This window comes from Megalops cyprinoides, chromosome 20 (genome assembly GCF_013368585.1).
Source record: "Megalops cyprinoides isolate fMegCyp1 chromosome 20, fMegCyp1.pri, whole genome shotgun sequence".
In the NCBI taxonomy this organism is placed as follows: Eukaryota; Metazoa; Chordata; class Actinopteri; order Elopiformes; family Megalopidae; genus Megalops; species Megalops cyprinoides.
The window spans coordinates 11,115,496-11,131,947 of NC_050602.1; the positions used below are offsets into that span (position 1 = coordinate 11,115,496).

The window sequence follows — 16,452 nt, forward strand, 5'->3', positions numbered from 1 at the left end:
CATAATTCTTCATTGTATGCATATTGGCAAATTAAAATTCCCCTTGCTGGCTGTTCACGCATCCAGCTTCCTCTGCTCCGAGGGACTTCCTCTCAGCACTTGCCTCTGTAGACGAGGCAGAATGTTTACATGGGCAGTGGCTTGGCTCGGCGCTTCTAACCAGAGGGTTGTCAGTTTGAACCCTAGGTGCGTTAGACTGATGATACATAAATCAATTTACGTGGAACTTTTGTTGTTAAGCTGTGTCCAGTGAGGACAGGTACTGTTTCCTTTGTGTCACTCGTATGGAAATTCTATGTGTGGCGCACCGTGCACTGGGTGGACATTGTGTCACCAGCTGACCACAAAAATAGACTCAGGTCTGCACCCAGTCAAAACAACTGTACACATTATTTGCTTTGGCCCACGCACAAAGTGCATGTTACACGCCAAGGACAGTGGAACTAGGAGCTTATTCTGCTTGGGTGTATAATGGTGTTTTTTCACCGTTGCTGCCACATAGTTTTCAAAGTAATGTTTAATTGATCTCTCTCTGTCTCTACTAAGAATTGCAGGTGGTTAGTGATGGTTCGGCAGTGGTTAGCGATACAGTCTGTAGGGGGCAGGACTGTGACATCAGAGATCAACTGACCTGCGCATTGTGACATCAGAGACCCTCTCAGCTTTGTGGAGCCAGGGCAGGGGCCTGTTTAGCTTATGGTGTACACAGAACCCACGAAAGAGCAGGGATTGGGAAACAAGTGTGTGATAGAGATGAGGGTGTAGGCTGATGGTGACATGAGGGGCAGAAATAAGGAAACAAATTTAGGAGGATCTGTTTAGCAGACTTCAGAAAACTGGGGAGGCACAGAAGTTCTGTGGTTGAAGTGAGGTGTTGGGACAGCCACGGGCGCTCCTCGAAAAGCAGGAATACCCTCTCCGAGCACTTCAGAGAAGAGAGCAGGAGGGTGGGAAAGTGAAGCCTGAGAACTCAGTGACATTGCTCGGCGGCTCTCGCGCCCAGCTGCTGTCTCTGATAACGATCTGTGAAAAGGCTGGCGCGGCCTTGTGTCCCACCTGGTGCTGCCTGATTAAAACAGCGGGGAACCAAGAGAAAGAGAGAGAGAGGTTGAGGTGCTCCGTCTGGGTCGAGGTGTTCCTCAGCTGACAATTACTCCAACCCCTCGTCCCACAGAAAACATCCCAGCCCGAGTACAAGGTTTCCATGGAGAGGGGTGCGTGTGCTCTCCCCTCCTTCAGGATGAGAAATGCCAAGAAAGCAGAGAGGCACATGTCGAGTTGCTCTTACAGTCATCAGTCACTGAAAGAGAGTCTGCCACAGTAATAAAGCAGAAAAATCCCACAGAGCAAATATACCAATGCCCCTGTCTCTTTCTCAAGTGCTTAAGCGCAGCAGTGTAGCATAGTGGTAAGAAGGATGGTTTGTAACGGAAAGGTTGCTGGTTTGATTCCCCGCTGTAGCACTGCTACTGAACCCTTGGGCAAGGTACATTACCCACAATTGCTTCAGTAAATATCCAGCTGTGTAAATGGATAACATGTGAAAACTGTAACCTCTGTGAGTAACTCTGGATAAGAGCATATGCTAAATGACAATAATGTAACGTAATGTAAATGGATCCACTATTAGAGTGTCCTGCCAACGGTAATCAACACAGCTCTATGAGTGCCTGCTTGCTGTGCATAGTTATCAATGAACAGGTCACTATTTGATCTCGTCTTTGGTATGCCACAACAGGAAGAGGAGGGATGTGAATCCTTCCACACAGGATAACTTGAAGATTTTGAAGTGCTATTGTTGATGCTGTTATGACAAGATATTGTGACTACAGCTCAAAGTGGCTGTTATGCAGCTTGCACACTGCCCCAACAAACGGCAACAAACGCCAACATTCTGAAGTTGGCATGTTGTTGGCATTTGCTGGTTAGCAGACTTTACAATGTTCAGAAACCAACTGCCAGTTCCACACTGCCCAGACGGCAACTGACCTTAGGTGTCAGTTGAGATAAAAAAGATATCAGTGTTCTGTATCACAAATTTAGTTCGCAATTTGCTAGAGATCTGTGTTGTCTCAATGTTCCTCTTCTCTATGACACAAAAGGGTAAGGTGATAACAGCTCAGAGATTGAAATGCGCAGATATCTGGACAGTACTGACCTGAACTGAGGGGGGGGGGGTATCTGATCAGCACAAAACTGGAATGGGGAGTTGTGCAAATGGCACAGAGCTAAGCAAGATTAGTTCCTGGTCTCCCTGCCATCAAGGTGCAGTGCGCTCCCATGTTGGAGGGACACTTGTAATACTTCTATGGCTATCCAGATGTTTAAATGGGTAATGTGCCACATGTAATCTTTGTGAGCAGCCCTTTATCTGCCACCCAAATAAGAACTACCAAACCCTGTGTCTTTGATGGGAATTTGCAGCTCTGTTCGCTGTTCGACGGTGTTGTAGACAGCGGAGAACGAGTGAAAAGGCGTGAGACCTTTATGCTGATAAGCTGGGAACGTGGTGTTCACCACAGGCCTTCGGGCTTATCGGAGGTGTCTGGGTGCGGCAGCCGTTGGGGGGGTGGGTGAGTGCAGGGGGGGGCATCGGGGCGGTCAGCGGAATCTCTCTGCTGGGCCCCTCCTTGTTCCCAGTCTGTCTGCTCAAGGCTACCGAGGGATGAACAAATGAAGGAATTTATTGTGATGAGAACTGATTCAAAAAGAGAAGCACATGTGTGGGATGAACACTTTCTGTCTAGTGGGACAGGGAGAGGATGGGGGATAGGATGGGGGATAGGATGTGGGGCAGGGGGTGACGTCTGCCTACAGAGTATTCCGTGTTCCCCTGTTGATGACTCCCTGATAGTTCAGTGCATAGTGTCCCCCATCCCAGAGATAAGACTCCACAGCTGGGCGGAATCAGCACGCCGGCTTCAGACGGACAGTGCTGAACTGTGCTGGCTGTGTCTCTTTTCATCGCACACACATTCACATCTGCTCTCAGTGCCTAATGGAGCTGCCACTGAAAATGGTCCAGTCAGAGCAGCACACAGCAGAGGGATGCTAGCCTAGCACTCTGGCAGTGTGTCAGCGGGCCACAGCAACCAGCCAGTGTCTGGGCTGACGACTGGCGACAGCAGAAGCATTTTGAAGAGTTGTCACCTGGCTGAATTGCCAGAGGCACCAATGGCAATTTATTTTCGTCCTTTTTTTCTGATTTTTTGCCAGTTTATTTGTTTGTTTGGTTGTTAGTCTCAGTTAAGTGTGTTCAGGTCTTGCCAGATCTGTCAGTGGGTGGTAAGATAAGTGACCAAAGTAAGAGCTAGATGGTTGCTGGTGTGATTAAACCACCAGAAAAGGAGCTCCAGCTGAGAAGTCAACTTGGTTTGTAGAATGAAGTTAAGATGTTAAGTCAACTTTGCTTGCTTGGGTCAATTTTTTATCTTTTAATCAAATGATTAAACATCATTCTGACCCAGCATCAAAGCACTTTCTTCATAAACTGTCACCAGTAAAATCCATGGAACACTGTCAGCAAATTTTCTAAAGCTTCAACTGTGAATACACCCTGTCTCTGTTAGCAAAGGTTGTCTACTTTAGCTGCAAGTTTTAAGTGTGTTTACTCACTGTTCTCATATAAATTAAAAAGGTTGTAGTGCATGGGTAATACAGTATGTCACACAGTGCACAACACAGACGTCAAGTTCTGCATTATCTGTACTCCAGACGAAAGGAAAAACAATACAAAAAATGCTTCCCAATGCTTCCCAATACATCTGTGGAAAATGGTATCTTTTCCCACTCATCTCATTTCATCATAATTTAAATAATTTAAATGAAACACTTTGGCATTTAAATGTAACACTTGTGGTTTGACCTATGTAAATTATCCCGCATGTGCCGAGACACAGGATTGGGTGAGACAAAAGTGAGATGGGCCGTGACACGGATCACTGAGTCTCCACAGAACTGCAGCTTGACCCCATTATCAGCGCCATCTTGATCCAATTGATTCAGCCCGCGAGCGATCTGGGCAGCAGGGAGAGATAGGGGTTAGGACAGAGCTAGACACAATCTGGCCAGATATCCTGCCTGAAGAACCACTCAAATCAGTAACGCAACTCCAGGCCCTGAAATTCTAGTTTAATCTCATTTACTCTAACACCTCTCCATGCTGGAAACCAGGGGGCGTGGCTCTGTGATTAACACCCCCCCCCCCCCAAACACACTCACACACACACATACACACAGACTGGTTGAAGGGGTGTGAGGAGAAAAGACTGGATTCAGGTTGATATTCTTTGTTCTAACACGGACACGCCCGCCACACTAATCTTAAAAACACACTCTGGACTTTGATGATGGGATACTTTATAGTTTTTTTATTCTGTCTGTACATATTTCTCTCCTTTTATCTACTTTTTATCTAATTTATTTTATCTCTGCTACTTAGCACAGTCGAGGGAGTTGGACCAATTGCACCAATTCACTGCAAGTTGTATACTGTGTATAACTGTTCTTGAATCTTCTTCAACAAGTTGGTATAGATACTGTATCTTGTATCATGAACATTTTTAATTATCTCAGATTTTAATAATCTCAGATGTCAACACAGGTCATGGTTTTACCCTCTGATTGCACAGGCCTGCATGGTACCCAGTGAGCAGTAACAGCCCTGCCTTTGCTTGTGTTAGGGGTCTCTCAAACAGCAGAGGCGTCTGGCAGCGGGGATATATCGGTTTTGAGGTATCCTTGTATACAGCATAGTAGGGGGAGTCTGGGAGGGTGGCTGTGAATGGGTGGGCTGGGCAGTAATCACGTTACAGTAATGCCGTTAGCAAAGAATCAACAACAGGCCCGCAAGGATCTTACAAGACCTGAGAATACCTAATTTAAGGGGACAGGATCTCTTGGTCCATTTGTGTTCTTCATACCTGTGTTTAATTTTACTTACATACGTTGATAATGTTAGTCTCACTCAGGCAATGAAGTCAGTCAAATCTAGGGAACTGTTGTCACAAAAAATCGTATTATTTCATGTATATCATATTTAATTTTGCCATGTTTACTCGAGATTGTTATTTCATCGTTGAATATATTTGAGTACTTGCCTGATTATTTGTCTACAGTAACAAGAAGATATTATTGTTTTATATTATTTTTGTGTTTCAATCTCTCTGTCTCTTTCTGTTTCAATTCAATGCAATTCAACTTCTTTTTGAGATTTACTGGCATGACACAGATTAAATTTGTACTGCCAAAGCATATTTAACAAAATACCTTGTCAACATTTTATATATATTTATGTATTTCTATAATGAAATAAGAAGTTGCCTTTGTCTTCACTCGCTGTACCTCAGACATGAGCAGGCAGTGAATTATTGTCAATCATTCACTGTATCAATCATTGGGCATCACATCTACCACTGATACTAATACAAGAGCACAAGGGCCTCTCCCCTCCTGAGGAATGCTGGGGTGAGGAAAGGCTTTTAACTCTCCTAAAAGGGAGGCGCTGACAGACAGGGCGCAGACACAAGCGTGGGGGCCGGATCTGTGTGTTTTCATAAGGGTTTCCCCGGGTGAAAACACAATGGCCGTCAGGGGCCCCTGCCTGACCGTAACGGGGCCCCCTCTGTGCGCAGAGAGCTGTGGGTGTTCAGGAGACCGTGGCTCCGCCCCCACACAGGAGGAAGGAAGGGCTCTGCTCTGTCCCTCAGCAGCCTGTTAGTGCTGTCCTTCATCACCTGCCACATCTAGTCCCTCAGCCTACCTAACGCAGGTGCGTAAAATGCATCATACATAGGTTACAGTTTTACCCATTTATACAGCTGGATATTTACTGAGGGAATTCTGGGTTAAGTACCTTGCCCAAGGGTACAATAGCAGTACCCCAGCAGGCGATTAAACCAGCAACCTTTCATTTATGAGTCCTGCTCCTTACCACTATGCTACACTACTGGCCACATAGATTAGATAGATAGATTCATAACAAATTGATATTAAGGCATGTTGTCACTCCTCGTGTGCTCAGTTTGGTTTTTGTATCTTCCTGTGTTTGGTGTTCAGTACTTTGTCAGGGTGCTATCGCTGTGTGTTCAGTCCTCTGTGTTTTAAGAGCCCAATTTATCCACGCCTGGGATCACTCAGTGCTCCGTCAGTCAAAATTGACAGCTGAAACAAGAGCTTCCGTTTCACACCCCACAACTGTATGGTTCTGTAATCCCAGCATGCCTTGCTGTCTCTGTTCACACCTGCTGCTCTGAGCCAGTTAGTGGAGCCCCCCACAACTCTGAGCTACTGCTACCCTTACACTGGGACTCCAGCAAAGCAGGCTTGTAAATTTGAAATAGTGCAGGCTAAAACATGCTTTTAAACTGCAGACTTTATATTGTGCTTAGCCTGTTTTTTATTGTTCATGTTATTCGCAATAATACCAACTCAAATAAGACGACCCACCAACAGCTGCTTCCCTTTGTACATATTTAATTTGGTAGCAGCTCTTCCTTTGTTCACCCCGATTTTACCAGAGGAACCAGACTAACCCTTGGCGAACAGAGGCAGAGAACTTCCTTTAAAAAACAACATGCAATTTTAGACAGTGAGTAAAGTTTTTTTTGCTACTCTAGTAGGAGCTGATCTCTCATTGGCTCCATTTCCTGTAAGGCCACGCCCCGCTCCCACCTTCATGGTATTTGGTGAGCTCTCACGAATACCAGCATGCGCAGCCCTGTCCTATCACTGAACCCATTCGGGAAAATCTGGAAAGAATGAGGAACCCTGTGTCTGTTAAGCGTGACTCAATCTCTCTCTCTTTTTCTCTGTCTCATTTGCTCATTCATTCACCTACCCACACTCTCTTATTCACGCTCGCTTTCTTTCACTCACTCACCCACAGAATCACTCATTCACTCAATCACTTGCTCACTAAGTCATTATAATTGTTCAATGTTTGGAACATATTTTCCTATGTACCTTCATATCATTTATGCTCTGTCCTTTCCAGAAAAAGCAAACAAAAGAGTATTTATATCAATGACAAGACTCTATCTATGTACGTCTCTGTGAATGTGTATGTGTGTGTGTGTGTGTGTGTGTGTGTGTGTGTGTGTACATACAAACTTGCACATACGTGGATGTGTCTGTGGGTGTGTAGTCTACATCGACCTCTCACTACCCACTCACTACCCCTCGTGCCCAGCTGAAACGGGTGCCAGAGACATCACAACAAAGTTTCGGCTTACCTGTCACAGACACTACCTCCAAGCACCTGCAGATTGCTGGGTCGGAGGTCGCGCCATCAGTCATGGTGTAGGGGGGCTCTTAATTCCCTTCACTCCGAGGGAGAGTGGAGGCTTCTACACTCGGCTGACTTTTCACAACACAGGTGTGAGCCACTATTGTGACTGCGAGAGTGCCTGGTCCCTCCTGTCACCAGTCAGCCACCTGGTCCTTTCATGCTGGGCAGTACACAGCGGCTGCCCAATGAGGGTCAGCATTCTGAAAGGAAAGGGAAACAACATAAAAATGACACTGACACACTTTTACCGTGGTGTCATATAGCTATCAAGCAGTCTGACTCTAGACTTCACTCTGTACTATTACAGAGTGCACACTGTTACTCTCATTTGTTCCATTTGAAAAAGAAGAAATGCCCTGTTCCTTTCTTCATGTAGAGACTATTGTACAAAAGGCTTTGGAATGCGTCCAGAGAAGAGTACTGCATGGTAGAGCAACAGTGGAGATGCCCCTCTTGGCCACAAGGGGGCAGCATTGTTGACAGAGACTCAGCATTGCCGTGTTACTGATTATTCCTGCTATACTCAGTACTATTGGCACCCAGTCTTGTGGTGTTAAAATGTGCTTATAACTATTGCACAATTGTATCACTCCCACAGAAATAATACTTCTGTCAGCTTCATACACTGTTACATTACACACACACATACAAACACACACACTTCCATTGTTTGTTCACCCATCTCTCCTTCCTGCAGCTAGGAACCCCTTAATCCCTCCATTTGGTTAGTGGGTGGTAGGTCATGCACCAGAGGAGCTTGGTGTTATGTATAGTCAGCCCTTCCTGCCTGGCCCCCCTTTGCTTCAATAAGAGACATGTTTGTGTTCCCCCTTATTGGGAACACATTGGACGGGCCCAAACCCGAGGGCCTTCCTCCAGGGTACTCCCCTTCTCCTGCCCCTCCTCAGAGATTCCCCACCTGGCTGAGGGTCCAGGGTCACCCCCCGAGAGGGGTCCTACAGCGGGCTGACCCTCCACTACCCCCTTCATGAGGTAACTTTAGTAACCCCAACAACCCTCTATGCTTAATCTAACATTTGAGTGAGTGTTGGCACATGCATGTGAGTGTGTGAGCGAGAGATATTCTGTCTGAATGTGCGCGAGTGTTTAATGTAATGTGTGTGTGTGTGTGTGAGTGCAGGTACCATTAATGAGATAGAAGGAGAGATGGAAGAAGAGATGGTAAGTGTGAAACAGAGACAGGTCATTTGCATCACAGCGCAGTGGTGTGTTTCCTCTCTGAGGTGGAACGTAAACAGGAAGTGGTTCAGAAACAGATGCCGGGATCAGGAGTCCGCTCTACTCATGCTTCCCCAGGGAAACTGCAGACACAGGAAATGCTTCCACTCTTCATCTTTCTTTGCTGTTTTGCTCTGTTGCTCTTCCTTCTTCCCTTGTGTCCTTAAGCGCCTCTCACCTCCCCCACCACCCATTCACCTCACAAGATGCTGTTGGACAGTAGATTATGCATAATTCAGAAACATTCTCGCTCAGTATATACTGCAAATATAGTGAATGGGACCCTTGCCGTCTGACAATCAACTTTCCTCAATTTAGCTCAAGTTAAAACTAAAGTTACTCCTAAACATTGAAATGACATTCCCGCAGGCCCACAACATTGCAGCCATAACTGAAAAACTGTGATGAAATTTATGTTTCCAGATATGTAAGGGCCATCAATGTTTACCAAAAAAGGAGACTTGTGTACCCAGATAAGTGTGCCCCCATGTTCTATGGGAAAGCCCCTCTGTGCACCTCTACGCGAACACGCTGGGACTTGTTTATGACGAATTCCTCACCATCAAAGCCGCCTGTGTGCGCTGGCCGGTTCACCTGCTCTGGAGGAACAACAAAGAGTTCAGCCCGGCTAAAAATAACCTCCGTGAGAGCGCTTCCGATACTCGGCCAGAGAGCGCCTGCATTGAGAGGCACGTCCGTGCAGCCCAACTCAGAGGAGCTGCTCACTGCAGATAACATCAGCGTTTTAAAGCCCGCTGTAGGTTGTCTGCCTGTGCATTGTTTCGACAGCTGTGATAATAATCGTTTCATGCACAAGGTGAATGTGACGGGGAACTGACACGTAGGGCTTCCATTCCAGCCGTACCGCTCCCTCGTTCCCCTTCTTTCGTCTCTCCACGCACTCCCCCCTCATGCAGTCACTCTCTCACTCCCTCCCTTTCCCTCTCCTTCTCTCTTTCACTCTTTCCTCCTTCTCGTGCCCTCTCTCCCCCGGGCCTTTGGCTGAAATGTGAGTTCTCGCCAGGCTGCCGCAGAGCCACCTCCCCATCCGCTCTGCGGACCTGCCAGGAGGGAGGGGCTTAGGGTGGAGGAGGGGCCAGCCTGGTCCAGGTGTGTGCCTCCCGGTTCGGTTCTGCCGTGTTAGCCTGCGCTGTTCTTTGCACCCAGATTGGTGACTTCAAAATTTTCTATTTATCTTTTCAAAAATAAATACATCACTGGTCCAGAACATCAGGAATGGCAGTAGTGGCACACATAACTGCACACCAAGTGTACACTTGCGATGTTTGTAATGTTGTATTAACTATGTGTCTGTGGAAATAATCAAAAAGAGAGAGCAAGTGTAACGGTTTGTGTGTTTGGGTGCCGATGCCAATTACAGGATTTCATCTGTTCACAGACTGTCGGCAAACAAAGACGTTGAATAAGCACTGTGATAATTACTTTCAGCAAACTGACTTGTTTTGACTCTGTCCGAAACTCAATCCTTGAGAGGCGATGAGTAAAAACAGGGTAATCTTCTGTCAGTAGGAGCTCGTGTTATTCTGACTTTTTTGCATGCCAGTCACCTGGCCGGACCACAGCTCATCCAATGAATGGAGGTCTCTTCAGCGGGATCAGAGTTTAAAATTTACAATGTTCAGCTCCATACAGTTCTTGTAAGCCATTTATTATGTGGTCTGCATGCAAAACCAGAGTTGTCAAAATCAAAGTTCCTCACTTCTTGGGCAAGATTCCCCCCTAAATTCACATTCTCCAGAAAGTAGGACATAAAAAATACACTCTCTCATTTATGAGACCAATCATTGATTTACATGGACAAATCAAAGCGCTGTTGAAAATCTGAAATGTTTTTTGTATACATACATAAATCAAGCAGGGTTATTATCCAGTAACTGTTGTGACCAGGACTGCTCTGTCTCAGGGTTATATGTTATAATTATGTGACAGGGGAGCAGTTAAGAGAATGGCTTACAGCTTCCCATGTGTTTCCTAAGTAGGATAAGAAAGGTAAACACACCCCTCTGACCAGAACAAAAATACACCTCACTTTCCGGAGGAGTAGTAAGACATGAGAGGGCCTCAGCCCTTTTTATTTTAGACAATGACTATGTGCATGGGGGGTGAGAACAGTACAAAGTGAGGAAGCCCCCCCCCTCTGGTCCTCTCTCAGGAGTGAGGTGTACAAGGGCACTTCCTGATTGGTGAGGTGTGGGGGGTATTGACAAAATAGGCATGAATTTTCAGTTTGGTTCACCCTTCTTAGTTAAAGGATGAACAAGTGAGTTTGTAACAGTTTGTTACAGCAATGATTCTAGAAGGATTCTTGAAGCTACTTTCCAAGTGTTCCATGGCTGAGCACGTGGTGAAACACATAGAAACAGATAAATAAAGCCATGAAGTAGGCATTTTTGTAATAATAACATCATTCTAAAAATGCTTTTATTGTAATATTTTATTGATTACGATAATAATAATAATAATAATAATAATAATAATAATAATAATGACCTTATTGCGCGAAAGGATCTGTAAGCAATATCGCACGATTCTGTTTCGTCTTCAGCAAATCCGCTCTAGTCTCTGGCCTGATAGGCTTATGCCTTGCATTCCTGCAGCACTCAAACCATAAACATCCGCGTTTCAAACTGAGGTCAGGAAGTTTGGAGAGAGAAATTTTTACATCTTTCAAAACCTATCAGAGACGTGCGCCCATGCAAGAGAACAGGTCGCACACACGCGCGCGGCACACAAACTTGCAATTAATAACACCACAGTGTATCATTATTGGTATTTATTTTGGCTGTTGCTGTAAATAAGGAAACTATTCAAGTCACTGAATTGGGTGATTTATTTTTATTACCCGTATTATTATTTTGGCTGTCACAATTTCTAGTGAAATATGAAACTTCAAGGGGGTATGAATTGAACTGATTATCATAAAATGTTGACGATACTTGAGAAAGATTTGGTGCAGCTGTTTGATGTCGTTATGCATTGTTTCTGTGTACTTCTTTCAACCGCATGTGGTTGTTTTGGAGAGGGGGAACATTTGAGAGGGGCTCTAGCTGTGAATGTCTATTTACTTAGCACAGCACCCAACTTTCTCTTTTTGAAAAAGAAAGGGAGAACACGTAGCGGGAAGTATCTATCCACGCCCGACATTCTTTTCAGTTGCATCATGCTATTTCACTTTTGCGCGTTAAGATAATCCTTCGTCTTGTGTGCGCATTGATATGTTTTAAGAGTCCCTGTATTTTTTTTTTTAGCAATAAGACGTTGTGTCGTTTTGCATTTAGAAAAGAACCTTAAGGGGACTTTGCGTTTAGTTCCTGATTGGACATTGTGTTAGAATTAATCTGTGATCAGTGATTTAAATGTAATAAATTGCTTGGTTTATTTCCTGTGACAAACCTTATTTCTGCTGGGAAATCTCCACGTTACTCCATCTTCGCGATACGTAGAAGTCGAGTAGATGGTAGGATGAAAGGCTTGAACGGCAGCACAAACCAGGTTGCTGTCTCAGACTGTCACGGAGAATTACCTTATGATTTTATTTTAGATTTTATGCTGTCAAAACTGGATCTGCACCAGTTGTACGGCTCTCACCTCCAACCCAATTATAAATGTTTTCTGCTTTGTCTGTGCATAGCTCTAAAGTGCAATCTTATGCGATGCTAGCGTTCTGAATTGCCATTGTCATTTGTACATCTTGTAAGTTATTATTTTATAACCATGAAGAGTCCAATGGTATTACGAACAACAATGGTAATGGATCAAAACACAGTCGATGTTTTGAATTTTGTAATTAAGTCATGTCTTTTTGTGAGAATATCGTGAGAGAAAGGGCAATCATACTGAAACTTTATGTTCTGCAAAGTGCTATCTTCCTTAAAATGTTTTGCGCTTAGTTTTGTTATTTAAATTATCTCGGATAAACTCGGACAATTCTGAAGCGTATGCTGTTTTGAATGTTATCACTTCAGATTTTTGGAAGTAAAACCTAACGTGCAGGCCTATGCGTTGAATCATAACTGTCAAAAACCTATGACCATTAAGAGACCATTGAGATTTCACAAAGAAGTGCCCTCCAACACGTTTTTGACGACTGCACGCGTTGCTTTTCTCTATGTCTTCATGCTATCCATTGTTGCATTGCACCTTTCTGCCCTTAGAGTTCAGCTCGAGGGTATGTCATACCTCATACCGGTACATTCAGCAGGGAGACAAAACAACTCTCAAAAAGTAAAATAAGTAAAATACAATATATAAATCAGAAATAAATCTTTTAAAATAAAAAATACAGATGTATTTCTGAAACTGCATCCGCTTTTATTGTTGTATTGACACTAGATGACAAAAAATAATTAGTTTAATATCTCCCCTTTAGAAAGAACAATATTTGGAATATATTATTATTATTATTATTATCCAAGACGCTGTTTTAAACCCTATGACTTCAACTTTGCTCAAAGGACTTTAGTTGAAGATTCGATAAATAGAGTTAAAATAGTCATATAAATCATTTTAGGAACAAAAATAATAACATTGTTGACTTTGTTAAACGAAATTGACTGCAATTTGAAATCAAGTACATTGTATCAATTAATTGATGACTTCTACGTTGTTGTTTACAATAGTAAGCCTGTCTGTGCATCACAAGCTAATCCATTATGTTACAAAGTCCATTATGATTTATTACTTTATAATATGCAGCAGAAAATTTGTAAAATTTTTACCTTGGCTTTTTCCAGTTCCTCTACAGAAAGCAATAAGGTAACATGAAATTGAAAATGAATTCTTCTTCTTGTGACAAAACATCTACGCACATCAAGTGAGCGAATGCTCTCTGCTTAGTTTCATGTATTTAATAAAAGAGGAAATTCAATCCAAAAAAATACGTTTTGAAGGTCACACCTTGATTTACTGAAATCCTAACGAGAACGATAAAATAATATGTACAGATTTGTTATTTGGTGTGAATCTCCACTGGCAATGATGAGCAACAGAACTCCTCTCCGGCTGTGCAGCGGGAACCGGACGCTGAACGCACATAAATACAGTGCTGACACACCTGCAACTATTTTATCGTTATTATAAAACGTTTGAGCATGAACAACATTCTGTGTACAATGACAGCCTAATCTCTGCTTGTCTCACAAAGTGTTGCAACATTTTCGGGAAAATTAATGTGTCGGTCCAAACGGTTAGTACAGAATTTTAAGTTTAGTGTAGACAAGAGCATAGTAATTAATAATTTATATAATAATTGAGAAACTTTTTGCCGTTCTTGTTTTACACGGCCTCAGACATCTCCCCGTAAATAGTGACACTGTGGGTCCTTGTTAACTAGTTAACCTTGTTAACCTAGTAAACTATTTGACGGACTTGCAAATATTAATTCTAAATCAACCTAATAGATGTAAATACAAAAATAACTCTTTGTGTTACCTTACAGCTTGCGACTCATATTTGAAATCAACAGGCGAATTTCAAACATGCCAAGTGCTGAAAATTGCTGCCTGGTGAGCCGAGCAACAAAATTCTGACGAAAGCGGAACCGGAGGAAATACAAATGAGAGCGCAATACATCCTTGTTGAACATACGCGCGACGCCGAGCAGAGGTGCTTTTCTACTTCTCAAGGGTTGAAAAGGTTGGGTTTGAACGGGAAGCTCCTCATATCGTCGGCTATGGTGGTACAAGAAACAATATAATTAGAAGTTAATGTACAGTGAGTGGAGAAATGACTGCTTACAGGGAGCTGTGGTATCCTTGCGCAATACGATGAGTGAATAGATTTAAAATACAGCGCTAGGAAAAGAGCTTATACATGATTATTTTTGCTTTTCATTGATGGTGCCGCACAGTTGTTATCAGAGAATATTGCTATTTTTACAGGAACGCCTTGTTTGTTTTTATTTTGCTGTGCGTAATGATGGCCACTTACCAAAATACCCATGATGACGCAATGACTTTTATGGTCACTGACACCAACATAGCCGAGGAGAAGGACCTAACCAAAGACGAGGCGAGCCAGGAGAAGGATTCGGAGAAGAATGATCCATATCAGAAACCTCCGTACTCATACGTGGCCCTGATTGCCATGGCGATTCGGGAGAGTTCGGAAAAAAGACTCACGCTGTCCGGGATTTACCAGTTCATCGTTTCAAAGTTCCCTTTCTACGAAAAGAACAAGAAAGGATGGCAAAACAGCATTCGCCACAACCTCAGCCTCAACGAATGCTTCATCAAGGTGCCCCGGGAAGGCGGCGGCGAAAGGAAGGGAAACTACTGGACCCTCGACCCGGCGTGCGAGGACATGTTCGAGAAGGGGAATTACAGGAGGAGGCGAAGGATGAAGAGACCTTTCAGGACCGCCCCGCCTCATTTCCAGCCGCTGAAATCTCTCTTCGGTGGGGATGGATACGACTACCTCTCTCCTCCTAAGTACCTGCAGTCTAGATTTATGAACAACTCCTGGCCGCTTGGCCAACCGCCTGTCCCTATGTCCTACCCGTCTTGCCAGATGGCCAGTGGGAACGAAAGTCCCATCAACGTCAAAGGACTATCAGCACCCTCGCCTTATAACCCGTACTCCACAGTGCAAAGCATGGCTCTGCCCGGTATGGTGAACTCCTACAACGGCGTGACCCATTACCACTCCTACGCTCACTACACCCAGCAACCGAGCACGGTCACAGCGGCCCCAAACCAAGTTTCGCCAACGACCGGAACGAGCTCCCCGTTCGCCTGCGCCCCTGCTGAGCGGATGAACTACTCGTACTGGGATCAAGGCAGCAAGCCGTCCGCATTCACATATTGACATCCGGTCAATTTCGAGAGCCTCTCGACGTCCATGGACTCTTCAATAAACATGGAATGTATACCCTTCCCTATCACCACCATTGAACCAAAGACCGTGATTCATTTTTATGTCCGTGAGAGAGAAACGTGGCGATTCTATCCGTTTTAGAGAAGAAGCTGTATCCGCTGACATATGGGACTTTGGAGGAATCAAATACTGCTTGCACATATTGAAACTTTGGGGTCTCCAGGTGTTGTAGCCTACATTTATCTGCCGTTCGAATTGTTGGTCAGTTGGACAGATGACCTCTGAAATCAGTTGCAAAATCTAGCTCATGTCAAAGCTATAAATTGAAAGAGTACATTCCAAACACACAATTAAAATAAGAGTATACTATTTTGGACGTGAGGTGACATTTCAGATTTCAAGAGCTCGTTTGTCTTGCCATTGAGAGATTGTTACTGCGTGCAGCCGAGTGAAATTTGGATGTAACGTGTGAGGAGCCTGTACGGAGAGAACAAAAAAAACAGAAGCCTATTTCTGCCGTTTGACCGAACAGATATTTTTCCTCAGAAAGCAGTTTAATTTTGTGCTGTGACTTTATAACGTAAGGGAACGTTTGTTTACCTTTTTCTTAATTAGTAATATTGTTTTGTCTATGTTTTCTTTCATAAATGATGGGACTGTGCTAAACTAGCACCTTGTTCTGTTTTTTAGCGTTGTGAATTTCTCAATAAATTTGTATTTCTTAAAAATACTAGTTAAAGGACTTCTATTTTTGTTATTTATTTTCTATTGGTATGTAAATATAGATTTTTACCATCGTGAGAAACAAATGTGTCGCACCTAGACAGCTGAATTATTATTAGTGGTAGTATTATCTACAGTATTAATCATTTGAAGGCGACGAAAAAAGTAAATTTGTTTGGTGAGGGTTTTACATCTTTTTACGATTCTGATGTAGTAGCCTACATCAAATAGTTGTCATATTTATACCGAGTAATTTGTAGGAAATGTTCAAGTGTCGGGCTTTTATATTTTAGGCTGCTGAAAGGCATTTCTACTCGTTACAAGAATATGTCTCTTTGGCGTCCTTTCTAGACGGCGATGACTGATCT

The 16,452-nt window shown here is 43.7% G+C and overlaps 1 protein-coding gene across 1 annotated transcript; it reads left to right on the forward strand.

Annotated features, from left to right (window-relative positions):
* Nucleotides 1–14,141: 14,141 nt before the first annotated feature.
* LOC118795537 (forkhead box protein L2-like) lies at nt 14,142–15,905 on the forward strand. Its single transcript, XM_036554103.1, has one exon. The coding sequence runs from the start codon at nt 14,462–14,464 to the stop codon at nt 15,350–15,352; it is 891 nt and encodes a 296-aa protein (XP_036409996.1). The 5' UTR covers nt 14,142–14,461; the 3' UTR covers nt 15,353–15,905.
* Nucleotides 15,906–16,452: the final 547 nt, after the last annotated feature.